Below are 13,136 nucleotides of genomic sequence, written 5' to 3'. Positions count from 1 at the left end.
CCCTTATCAGCAACCAGTCACCACACTTTGCATGCAGAAAATCAATAATATCATCCATTTAGTACAATTTATCCTTGTTATTCATCTTCTCTTTTCTTCTGCCATAATCAAAACAGTGGGCTGACAATGCCAGTGTAAAGCAAAGCCAAGCAAAACTTTACATGCCAGCAGCAAGCTCAAAGAGGCTGCTCAAACTCACACTGGCATTGAGCTGATAGGTGAATTACAATTACACAAGACGGATCCTCAAGCGTTTAGAATATAGCGAGCGTCTTGCTTACACTTGAGTGTTAAGGATGGGTTTAGGTGGCGCTAGCTCATTGAGGTCAGGTGCGTTTGTCAGGGTACTACGTTAATTATGTTGCAGCGTATTGGTAAACAACAAGCACAGTCGCAATTAGCGCAGCGCTTACAAACATTTATCAGTTCCAAATTAAATGTTCTATTTATTTTCCTGTATTTTTCACTCAAACACTCATTTTAATTATGCTTTGGCATATGGATGAATCAAGCTGACAAGTACAACATACTATACATGGTGATAATTGTTTCAAAGAAATCTGATGAAAATATAGTAAACCTGTGTATTTACAATGATCCAGATACCAAATAGGTCTAGACAATATCTAGTCTCTGCATTTAGTCCAATAACTCATTGACAGATTGGCAACTTGTTCCAATCTGTCCAGTCTCCTATATCCTACAACTACAAACCTATCTAAATCACATTTCGATTTCTGTTTAAAAGTGCAGTTTTTTTTTATTTTTTGATGAAGCTCCATTAACAGTTACCCCATGCATTCCTTGAAGTATCTCCTCTCAAGGTGCACAGAGATTAAATTAATCATTTAAAAAAGTGAATGACAATCTTTAAATCCTTAAACCATAATATTGGCATGTCATCAGTTTTGCCAGGTGCAGTATCTATGCAAAACTGCTGATCATTAAAAAACTGCCCGATTCATTAACCTATACATTTTTTGGGGCTGAACTGGAAACCTGTCAATGCTGCATCGACTAAACCTCAGACAGGCAGCTCGGTATGTACTTTTGAGGTTAGTGTGTGTTTCTCATTTCTCAGTCAAAGTCAGTGTATATAGCTGCCCACAGCTAGAAGAGTATTTATTTTTGGATCAAATTAAGTTTCTCATTTTTCATTTGATCAAATGAAAAATCTCCACTCTCTAATATCAGACAAAACAAACACAGCAATCAGTGCTAAGACTTGCCAACTGGGTGAATGTGTGTTGATGCCATTCTGTTAATCTTTGTTTAGAATGGAAGTAGTTAAATGTATTTCGCAAAATCGTGTGACAAATTGAAAAAAGTAAAGACAGTTAAAAAGATAAAGATTTATATATTTGAAGAATAGGACTGGAGCAGAATAAAAGAAAACACAATGACAGGATGGTGTGAAAATATATAATCTTCATTCAGTGTTTATATTTTATATGGCACTGAGTTGTATTCTTTAGGTCTGCAGGTTTAGAGTTGTATGAAGAGGTTTTAATCTTGTGTGGTTGCCATTTTAGCCAATAGTTTATAGTCCGCTCAGATTCACTGCAACTCATCCACTCCAGACGACACAGGCTACAGTGTGACTACAGTGCAGTTACTGTTAATAATAATACATGAGGAAGACTATGATTACATACAACTGGAGACACAGGGTTTGTATTCTTATCACCTAAAGCATCAAGATATAGAGAATAGATTTTTTTGGTGGTGATCATGTGTCAATAGGTGACTCTTTACACATCTTACCCTGTAAGAGTTACCTTTAAATACATTCAGTTGTGAAAGAGCAACACACACACACCAAAACACTCAAAACTCAAACACAAGGAAACTGTGATTAAACATGTAGTTGAGTTTGCTAAAGCAAAGCCAAGATAAGAGAAGGGGTGTAATCTCTAACACAGGGCAACAAAACTGTGCTTTTGTTTGTGTGTGTGTGTGTGTGTGTGTGTGTGTGTGTGTGTGCATGTGCCAGATTCAGGTATCACAGCCATTAGGGCTAATGACAGTGCTGTGAGGCCTGGTCTTTTGATCTGAGGGGCTGTTTGAGGACAGAGCTTTAACCACAACAGCTGCTGGAAAACAAGGCAGGTAGAGGGGGCTGAGATTGCATTCTGTGCCCCGATGACATGACCCCTGACCTGGAGCAGGGCATGGCCTGTTCTTACAGCTAGCCCTAATGAAGCATAGCCGACACCTGGACCTCCCAGAGGAATTGACAAGGAGCCACTGGCACAATGCGTCCCCAAAACGTCTCTCGTTAAGTTCTGACAACATGCTGGTGTCTTTACCTTTGAATGATTCAAATTATTGAATGATTCCAATTGTAAATGTTGCCCAAACAATGGTTTACACATAGAAGGGAGCTGTTAGTGAAGTACTAGCCAATGATTTCTGTCTGCCCCACTTAGTGCTTTGGTGTAGGATGACCTTGTCATCTAGCTGAAAGCTCTTTATGTGGATTGTTCTCATCAGCCGTAATTAACTAGAGGTGATGCAGCACTGCTGACCTATTCTAATTGCTCCCCATACTGGGGCCTGCACTACCAATTACACACAGCAGGCTCACTGGCTAGTGGATGAAAGGGAAAAACTTCAACAGAGCACACATTAAAGCTGCTGACTCTGATTGGTCAACAGATGTCTGTGCAGCTTTCTGAAATTTAAATGAACGGAGCGAAGAAAAACATTTCAGTTTGTTTTCAGTTATGAACACGTGTGTAATTCTGCTTCAACACAAGCAGAAGTATGAGCGGAGACAAATTATGTTTCTGTGCTCTTACAAAGTTGATTATTTTCTCCTTGGGCGTGTGTTAAGCTAAGTAAGCAGACACTTAATTAAAACAGGAAACTGAAGACAATCTCTTTTCCAAATAATACACAAATGCTACACAGTGTTGTGTTCATGCTACAGCTGTATTGTTTTCCTTCGGGGGACCACTGGACTGGAACCCGAAACCACGTTCGAGCGGGGGCTGAAGCGGAGCGCAAACAGCTGACTCAGCCACCTGGGAGCCAAATGTCTTGGCTTGCTTATTTCTGTAGTGCTCCACCCTGATCCTAAACAACACAGATTTATAATCTGTTTGCAGAGCTCAGACAACACACAAATACAAGTGAGCTTCACACAAATATAGAAAGGAGGAGACTGACAAGCTGACTGTCAAGGACAGTTGTTTTCAGACAGAGAATGAAAATTGTGCAGCCTATTTAACAAAAGAATATGAGTCCTGTGAAAATGGGGTTTTTACTTCTTTGCATATATCTTCTGCAGCAGTGAAAACAGGGGCAGCAACTTAAGGAAAAGCCTCTATGACTTAGTGACTGCGACAATCCTAATCTTAAAATATACCCCAGTAAGCAGTGCAATTGTTTAGTCAGAGTATATTAATTCACACATTATCTATAGGAGCAATATTGTATGGTTAAGAAGCCTCAGATAACAATTACACACATCAAACACTTTAGAGACCATATCAAGACTCATAAGCAACCTAATCAACGCAGTACTGAAACTATCTCTCCAAAACACCCACAGGTTCGTCAGGTAAATAATTCAGCAGGTTCTGCCCAAGCTGTGTGATGTTTCTGTCCTGTCACATAGTGGGGTGAAGAGATAAAGAAGCAGTATGTATACTGCATGCACATATTCTCAAAGATGTGGGAGGAAAAACGCTATCAAGCTTAGAATTCACTACATGGCTAATACAGTGCCGTCACATGTTGACTTACCTGTGACAAGCTCCCGCACCTCTGCATCTACAGTCTTCCTCAGCAGGCGGAGCAGAGCTGGGATGCCTCCTGCATTCTTTACAGCGGTCTTATTTTCATCCATCGCTTTACCATACACAAGGTTCCTCAGAGCTCCACAAGAGTTCTTCTGGACCTCAAGGACCTTGTGGTCAAGTAGGTCCACCAGGTGTTTGATCCCACCAACTCGACACACCTAAGAAGAGGGGTGAACGAGATCCATGACACACCATTATCAGGTAAGAAAAGTGGACCGCTTGCAGCATCTTTTCAGTTTATATACTAAAGAGAGCAATATCATGCATGTATTCATGTGACAAGAGAATCTACACACAAGGAATGTATTCATATGACATACACATTATTTAGAGAAGTAATGCTAATCCATGACCACAGAAACAGCCTTAACCACAGGAGATGGAAAGACTACATTTACATTTTCATCTGGGGTGAAGAATGAAGCGTGCCAAGATATCAAAGTAAGCTTCCGGCTTTTCATCGTGTGGTCTGACTTTTGGCATCTGAGCATAAAAAATACATTCTTCATATCTACTCATATCCGATGTCTTAATCCTCTTCCTGTGCCTTACTGTCAAAGCATACAATTTTTCACCAAAATGTATTAAAGCAAAAATAGACAAACTTGACCTTTAATGTTTGAGGGGGGAAAAAAAGGCTGTAACGACAGATGATTTTATGTCTGTTTAGTTTTTTTGCTGTTTTCTACAGGTTTGACTTTTTTGCCTAATGGCATTACTAGTTAATGTGAATGTGTCTTTGAGTGTACATTAGTGAATTTAATCTCTACGAGGGTTGTGAAGCCCCTGCCTGGGTGTGATGACCCGCTTTTTTTTTCCCTCCACCAACTTATACTGACACCATCTTCAAGTTCCCTGTTAAACTGTGAAAATCCAGAGAAAATCTACAGAATGACTGAAGAGTTGATGGTAGATCAGGGTTTGGCTGAAAAATGTAAACACATGCACACACCCTGGAACTGGCTTCACAGATGATCAGCTGCATGCTGAGTTGTAGCTAAAAATAGGCCGTGTTGGTCAGGTTGTAAACAAGACAACAATTTGGTCAGATTAGAAAACACTTCATTTAGAGGCTAAACTAAAAGTGAGCAGGCTCATAATGTCGTTACTACTGTCTCATTGTTCAGGAAAACTGTGAGCATCAACAACAACAGCAAGTACAGAGGATCCAAGTTGAACCAGGACATCATTCTGAAAGGTTAGATGATTATCTGAACACTGGTAGTTTGGGTCTCACAGTGCTAGACGGGTTTAGTAACATCTTGGTCACAATCTTTGTAAGACTGTAATATATTCATCTGAGCAAAGTCACACAAACTGTTTTTGTTACACCTCCACTGTTTTGGTTTTAGTGTACTACGGACATATTAAGGAGAAAAATTGTGTTTTCCCCCTAAACTTTATTAAAACAACTGCATTTACAAAATGTCACGCTAGCCAGTGTATTCTGTATAATTTTATTTAGTATTCTGATTGGTTTGTTTGTACATGTAGCTTGTCATTTTATTAAAAATTGTTCTTAAATTTCAGATTTTGCTGCAGGCTATCTTTGGTTGTCAAGGCTCCAAATCCATCATTTGATGTGTCTCACAGTGCGATCTAGGACCAGTATTTTGCACTGCCAACCAGAAATTTTACCACATTTCCCTCACAATTGTCAACTTTTGTCTGCAACAGTCCAAAATCATACAGTGTAAAAGGAGTCTTAAGTAAGATATTTGTTTCCCTGTTAGACATATTTTTAGCTGTGTCACCACATTTTGAGATGTCAGCAAATAACCAATAGAACCAATAGTCGGAGCTACACAAATATGACCCAAATTTGGCACTTATAAAATACACTACAAGTGTGTATAATGTGTAATAATTATCAGATGTTACAATGGATGGGTATAGTTATTGACCAAGACACACAGGAGCATACAGGAGTGGTACAATGCCTACCTCAGCTTTCACTCTGTTATCACCAAAGCACAGGTGCTGCAGGTAGGCGGCTGCATTGGCCTGCACTGAGGGGAAGTGGTGCTGCAGCATGTGAATCACCTCTGTTAGCTCTGGGTCACGCCACGCAAACTCCCTAGAAACACAGTTGGGGGGGGGGGGGGGGGGGGGGGGGGGGACACAAAAGTATCAGCATGACAACAGACACAAGAACAAAGTGTGTCCCTTTAAAAACCTCAAGTACAGTTTCTGTCAAAATTAATACTCCAGCACCTCGGGGCATTCCGATAAGCCCAGGAAATTACATTCACATCTGGCTCTATATGACAACCCACTTTGGTCACACTTGGCTTATCACATTTCTATATGCAGTACATTAAAGAAAGGTAAAACTTTTTTTCCCCATTTTCTTCACAGAAGAGAGGAATGCATCTCCTAGACTGTTCTTGAAATACACTTGGGGGCAATTTTAACACTCCAAAGTTAATAATAAAAGCTCTGCTGTATATTTAATGGTATTTTACTTCTGTAAGTTTCTTTTCCTATTTGTAAAAAAACAAAACAAACTGAAAGTGAAACAGAGTAGCAGTTAGATTATTTGGGTTTGAGTTGTAGTTGTAGCCTTGCTGAATGTAAATGATTTGCAGCCTGGATTGTACCAAAGCACAAAGCCAAAGATGAGATGAAATCATACTTGTGCATTTCCCTGGACAGGGATCCTGTTAAACAAATATTATAGGGGAATATTTACCCTCACACACTTCCTGAATGGACTTGGGCCATGATGTTACCCCTGTTACACTCACTTCAAGTAGCTGCACTACAGCAACATACATGGGTGCAAACAAAGCCCCCAATGTGCAAGGTCAGGGGTTTAACACAGAGGTCCATGCTCTCTCTACGCTTACACACGTCTGTACTACAAGAGCAGACGCAGCACTTCAGTGTGTGTGAGAATCCATTGTTGGGTGGCCAGGCATAGTAGAGCTGCATGTGACTATCCAGGGAGCTCACTGTTTGAATAGTAAGAGGACACTGCTGTTGACCCAGCAGAACAGCAATGCCTTGTAAGCACAAGTAGTCTCACTACTCTGGTTGCTAACTACTGACTACATGTAGTGCTGTAGTTTAAAAATGTGACCAGTGCCTACCTGGGATCCTTCTGGATGCTGTCTATGGAAGGGGAGCGGGTGGCACCATCATCCATGACAACAGCTTGACGAGTGTAGTTGGGATCAGAGGGCCGGTGATGTGCTGAGCGGTATGGATCAGCATAGGAGGCTGTTGTGTTAAGAGCATAGTTGTTTCTTTGGTAGGTCATGGTGCTGCGCTGGCTGGGCGTCCGCTGGAGACTTCCCACACCTGGGGACCAAAAAACAACACTTTTAGAAAGATAATGTAAACATAACATACATGCAAACTCACAAAGCTGACAGTTTAGTGGAGATTAGCAGTGTTCAGACCTTTTCCGCTAAACTCTGAGCTACAATTTAAAACCAAGCTGAAAATTCGAACATGCCGTTCTGACAGACTCAGCAAATTCTCAAATCTGGAACCAATTAATGATGAGGATAAAACGTAGCTCCCATGGTTCCACAAAACAGAAGTCTTCTTCAAAGGCCTGTTTCCTTGTTGTTTCGTTTTTACAAGATTGTGTTTAGCCAGAGGGATCCTGCTGGTTTTCAAAGAGGACAGAAAAACTCAACCTGGTGGATGGTCTGCAAATCCTTTCCTTAGCGCCTTCTTGCTCCTTTGTGCCACTGTATTCTTAGGCTAACAGAGAGCCAATGGTAAACCATGACCTGCTCCAAAAACAGTCAGAGATACACTAGAAAAGCAGAAGCATCACAAACAAAAGCATGCAGAGGAATGATCCTTCCCGACAAGGTCCAATATTCAGTTTGACAGCATATCGCTTCAGTCATCTTTCCTGTTTTCATTCGCTTCAAGTGATATTATGACCCAGTTCTTTAACACAATGGGTCGCAAACACAGAACCGCATAAACAAGCTGACTGGCTCTTGCCCTCCTTCTCACCGGAGCCACGTGATGTGTGGCAGCGTGACTGCTCCACTGGTCAGATCTCTATCAGCCCTCCAACAGGACTGGGCATGTGCGTACTCAAAGTCCCTCCTACCAGAAGCCAAGACGTCAACTCGTGGGGCTGCTCCAAAAACACAATTTCTCACATCAGTGCACTTCTGTGTTGGGCAGCAGCGCTACCCTGCCATATGGTTATCTCCCGAAATGTAGCCTCATGGAAATCACTGTCAGAAAGACACTGGAAGACGAATTGCAAACATAATGTGCCTTTATCAGAAATATTTAGATTCCATCTCACATTTTCAGCCAAGGATCAATATTTCTAATCAACATTTCAATCTTTCTTCGACTTGCACAAAAAAAATAATGCGTAAGCTTCCAGAAAAAGACTGAAAAAATAAGGCATGAAAAGCTGGTGGGGGGATACGGCCCATTGAAATTTCATTTCACAACTTTACAAAAAAAACTCTGGGATACAATTGGATTTTTCTAGTGCGGTCGCTCTTATAAAGACTCCATATTGAACACCCCCTCCAGCTCCACTCCATTTGTCTTCTTCTCAATATAGCCGGAATAAACGCATTATAGTGGCTTGTCTGTGGGGCTTCTTCACAGCATCAATAGCAGTTATTAGTCGACTTATCGGCCTAAGCAGATCTCTGGTGAGCCAAGGAGAAGGCTGCACGCAGAGTGTTTGTCAGCGAAAGCTAAGCTACGTATCCGAGGCAGGAGTGATGATGAGAGGAGAATGCCAAAATCAGGAGAGCCGAAAAGAGAGCTGGCTGTGGATGTCGGTAACCAAGCTGTCCCCTGGCTCCTTCATCCTTCTTCTCAGTCTCAGTGTGACACGCGGGTAATGGACTCCTTTGTTGTGAGATGACATATCAGTACCTGCCTATTAACTCATGTCTCACCTATTCTGCCTGGCAGTGGAGGGAGGATAGGAGGGAGTCAGGGAATGAGAGGATGACAGTGGGAAAGAAAAATAGAAAAGCTAGAGGGCGAAAAAAAAGGAAGCAAGAAAGACACAACATACGTAGCACAAGGCCAGATGGACAAGAAAATGGGTTCCCCAAGGACAACAAAACACCAGAGTCAAGGGACCCTGATTAAATGGAAAAGACAAAGATTTGAAGACCAATAATAATAGATAATAAAAATAACACACACACACGCACGCACCCGCGCGCACGTCAAAGAACAGGGGTAAAGAACCTCCTGTAAAACTGCAAATTTGTTGTTTTTGCACTTGGGTTTTTGTAGGGATTAAACAAACAAGATATAACATGTTCATTAATGACTTTTAGATGTGCTGGTAGACAGACTTTGTTGCCTTTGGACGGAGCCAGGCTGGATGTTTGCCCCTGTTTCCAGTCGTTATGCTAACCTAAGCTAACCAGCTTCTTTTCATCTTTAGCATATATGCATGAGAGTTATCGGTCTTCTCATCTCAGTTTTAGCAAAAATAGAGCATACTTCCCAAAATGTCAAACCACTCATTTAAAAAGAGGTTGGAAAAACAATCCATCTTACAAAGTCAAATGAATAAAATGAGAACCTTTAGTGTTATGAGCTGTTGTACTAAGCATTGAAGACAGAACATTATGGATCAAGTCCTCCCTCAATACAGTGTGCTGACAATGAATATTTGAAATTATCTTCCTTAACTGTGGCCACTTTAGTCCTTCACTTTTATAGCAAACATTTTTTTCCCTGTTTAACATTTATTTCAGTTTCTTTTTTTCGATTTATGACAACAAAGATGAAGAACATACAGTGTGAGTGTCAACTTTTCCTTTATATTTTCTGTAAAAGCCTTAATTTGGTCACAGAAAAAACATGTCATCTAGATGAGAGGCAATTAAGAGAAAACACAGTGGTGGGTGTGTCTTAGATATTATGTTATGATGACGACATGTAATTTGTAGGTTGTTTGTTGCTGTCTGTATGTGAGGCTTTTTACCATATAAGTAATGTGGAACCAACCTGAGGTGCTCCTGTAGAGGGTGCCCTGCTGGGTGTGGCTGGGGCTGCGGTACAACGGGCCCTGGAACGTCCTATCCTCGTAGATTGGTGCAATGTGGCGGTCTGGGGACATGGCTGACCTTAAGTCTTGACCTAGCTGACTGTGTTGACTGGCATATGAGCTCCGTATTCCTGTGGAAGTAGGAGAGTGGTTAGTGGATAAGCAGCTGGCAGCAGAGCGTTCTAGTGATTACAGTCGGTATTATAACTGTGCCAAAAGTGTCAAAGGTTTGAGTCAAAATCTGTCATTCTACTCCCAAATGTCCTGTCAAAGTGTCATTGAGCAAGAGACATGGAATAAGTTGGAGATTCAAGAACCACATCAATGTTTTTGCTTCATATCACATAAAAAGCTCACAGCATGCTTTGTGTTGTTTTTCCCCGAACTGGTTTCAATTCATTGTTATGGTGTTAAAATCAATTGTAACAGACTTTATTCTTGCTAGTTAGGTAAGGGATCACAGTGAACAATGTCTCTTTTTATTGTTGCATGGTAATGCAGTTCACAGATTTGCAATCTATTTCCATACAACGACACAGCAACCCTGACAAAAATAAAAGCAGATGTGATGTCCAATTTGTGAAGTTGATTTTCACACATGATATAAATGACTTGAAAGCAGCTGGCACAAGAAGGTAGGAAAACCTTTTTAATCAAAGCAAAATTGAAACAAACTAAAGCTAAAAAAACCCAATCAAAAACAGAAAAAAAGGTTTTAGCTATCCCTGTCTTTATATTATTGTTAATCCACATTACATAGAGTTGGCATACACAACCTCAGCTAGATGTATTTCAAGTAAGTATTAACCTTTGATTTAACAGTCTTTTTATACACTCGAACAAATTGTTGGTGGAACAAGAATATCTGGATGTAAATGGTTAACACTGGGCTTACTGGGTAGGATCAGTCATGGATAAGCGCAGCCTAGACTGAAGGGTGTTGGACACACAACTTAAACTAAAAAATACTCTCTGGTCAGACTTCATCTGCTTCCTTTGGCACTTAAAAAGGAACTATTTTACATGCTGGTTTTAGGCTTCACATTGCCTGTTCTTATAAGTGAACTTTCCTTAATTTGATACAAGAATAATGTGAAACAATCAGAGCATGGCCAGAGCAGCACAAGCTCCTGTATTCAGCAACAAGCTAACCTGAACTGGTCAGGAACAGAAACACAGCTGAGCGCTCCAATTAAAACTAGACAGGGAGATAGATAATAGATTCAGTCCAGATGTGAAACAATAAAAGCAGAATGAGAGACTCATTACACCATCAGTTTCATCTGCTTATCTGTGTAACAAACAAACACAAATCAATATTATAAAATATTGCAATATTTCCATTCCCGAGACATTATCAATACACTGGCGCCAAGTATGGATAAATTTTTTGAAATATAGGACTACTCAGAATTCATTTGACTACTTTGGCTTACCATCAACAAGAGCAAGTTAGATCCATATTTGTTTTCTGATTAACCTTCTAGTTAAATGTGTTGGATCTCTAGGATTAAGAGCCATAACAAAACATGGATTATGGATTGTATTCTAGTCAGGGGGAGGAGGTGTTGTTGCCTTTTAACATTTTAATGGTCCATTGTCATTCAGTCACATTAGGCTGAAACTGTAGTTTGATGTGGGATATATTTATAGAACTTTCCCTAAAACCTATTGGGGTAATTAATAATTGCGACAGTCTATAAGACGATCTAACCAACTAGTGAGTTCCTCTGTTTGTCAGTTTAAGGAGAAACATAAAGACAGAAAACGCACTGCTGCACTGGCAGTGGGAATTGAGCTCATTTATTATTATTTGGACAGCTCATGTGTGTGCAAATACAAACTCAGAAACTGTTGTTGCTTTACATGGAGGGTCAAAGGAAAGGACATCTCTTTTCTCTATAAGTGTTTACTTGTTTTACTCTTTACTCACATCTTTTCCTTGAACTTCTTTCTAAACTGGCAGAAAACAGGAAAAATACACAATGGAATAAATTAACATGAAAGGGGACCTGTTATGCGTTTCTTCATTTTCTGTCATATATATGTTGGTTTTTCATCAGCAGTAATTTAACGTGACACTGATTCGGCTGCCCCTCGGCAAGCAAGCTGGTCAGTCAGAGTACAGTGGGCTCATTGGGAGGAGTGCCTGAAAGAGACAGGAGCTGAAACGGCCTGAACTGAGCTGCATAAAGGACCAGTATAAGATATGGAGTTTTTTTAAACTGTGAATCATGCAAAGCTACTCTAGTGGAGTCCCAGAATAAACATATAAAACTGGAAATGAACATAATAGGTCCCCTTTAATTAAAAAATGATGATTAAAACATGGCACAAAATACCATCTAATGGCACTGTCTTTTGAGACAGGATACAAAGCACCACATTAATGTGAATATTGCTGTGCAGGAGAGGGATAACAGGTATCAAATTATCTAATAAATTAACTGAGGGCTAATGTTTGAAAAGGGAGCACAATTACATGGCAAGCTTAAGCCAATCACCTGAACATTTTTACTTGGGGCTAATACATTGTTGTGAAATGTAGTGTTCTGTATGTCTATGTTTGTGTTGAGCCTCGCATCAGTGAAGCTCACTAAACTGTGAACCCCAGTGGACTGGTATACAGTTGGCAACTAACTGCTCATTGCACATTTCACGAGCCTCCAGACGTCACTTGGGTCCTCTCCAACTGCACGAGCTCAGACGTAGAGTGCTGCTTAACCACAATTCTGCCATGCAGAACAAGCTAAATGAGGGATTCTTGTCACAGTTTGTGACAGAGGACCATTAATACTTAAGCATGTTTGCCTCCTTTGAGAGCAGGGAGCCTCTGGGGAGCAAGGTGAAGGAAGGTTTCAGATGTAAATACCAGACTGAGGCTGACCCCTGAAGTCTTCAGAGGTGTAGAAGCCAAGTGAGCTCTGAGGGGCATCAGGCAGCTGGTCAAAAGCCTCTGCCAATTAGTTGCTGTATAATGAAATCTTACAAGAATCAAAATACTAAATTAATGATGGCTGTTAACAGGTGCTTGCATCTCAAGAGTATTAACAGGCTGAGATTGTAGACATCGTGAGCACAAATTACTTTAATATTCTGAGTGAAAATAGTAGCTTACTGTTTGCTTAGTTACCAGGCAGTAGTGGAGTGGTCATGTGGAGATTCAGGGGAAATCCCTGTTGAATGGTATCCTTCCTGACTGATTACTGGGGGATTAACTCGGCTGAAGACTGAGTTGATAGTGCAGTGCCCACATACAAACACACACACAGACACTGGTAATGTCAAATGTCCACGTGTCTGTGTATTTACAGTAAATT

The 13,136-nt window shown here is 40.6% G+C and overlaps 1 protein-coding gene across 4 annotated transcripts in view; it reads right to left on the bottom strand.

The window, feature by feature from the left end:
• Positions 1–13,136, bottom strand: part of LOC133993287 (plakophilin-4-like) — an 83,813-nt gene that overhangs the window by 13,173 nt on the left and 57,504 nt on the right. For all 4 annotated transcript variants that reach the window (XM_062432197.1, XM_062432200.1, XM_062432199.1 and 1 more), the window contains 4 exons: positions 9,777–9,947; positions 6,899–7,109; positions 5,751–5,883; positions 3,751–3,964 (listed from right to left, as the gene is read on the bottom strand). In XM_062432197.1, the coding sequence (XP_062288181.1) occupies positions 3,751–3,964; positions 5,751–5,883; positions 6,899–7,109; positions 9,777–9,947 (729 nt within the window). The remainder of the gene's footprint in view (positions 1–3,750; positions 3,965–5,750; positions 5,884–6,898; positions 7,110–9,776; positions 9,948–13,136) is intronic.

Source organism: Scomber scombrus, chromosome 13 (assembly GCF_963691925.1).
Source record: "Scomber scombrus chromosome 13, fScoSco1.1, whole genome shotgun sequence".
Lineage (NCBI taxonomy): Eukaryota > Metazoa > Chordata > Actinopteri > Scombriformes > Scombridae > Scomber > Scomber scombrus.
This window is presented reverse-complemented; position numbering and strand designations above follow the sequence as displayed.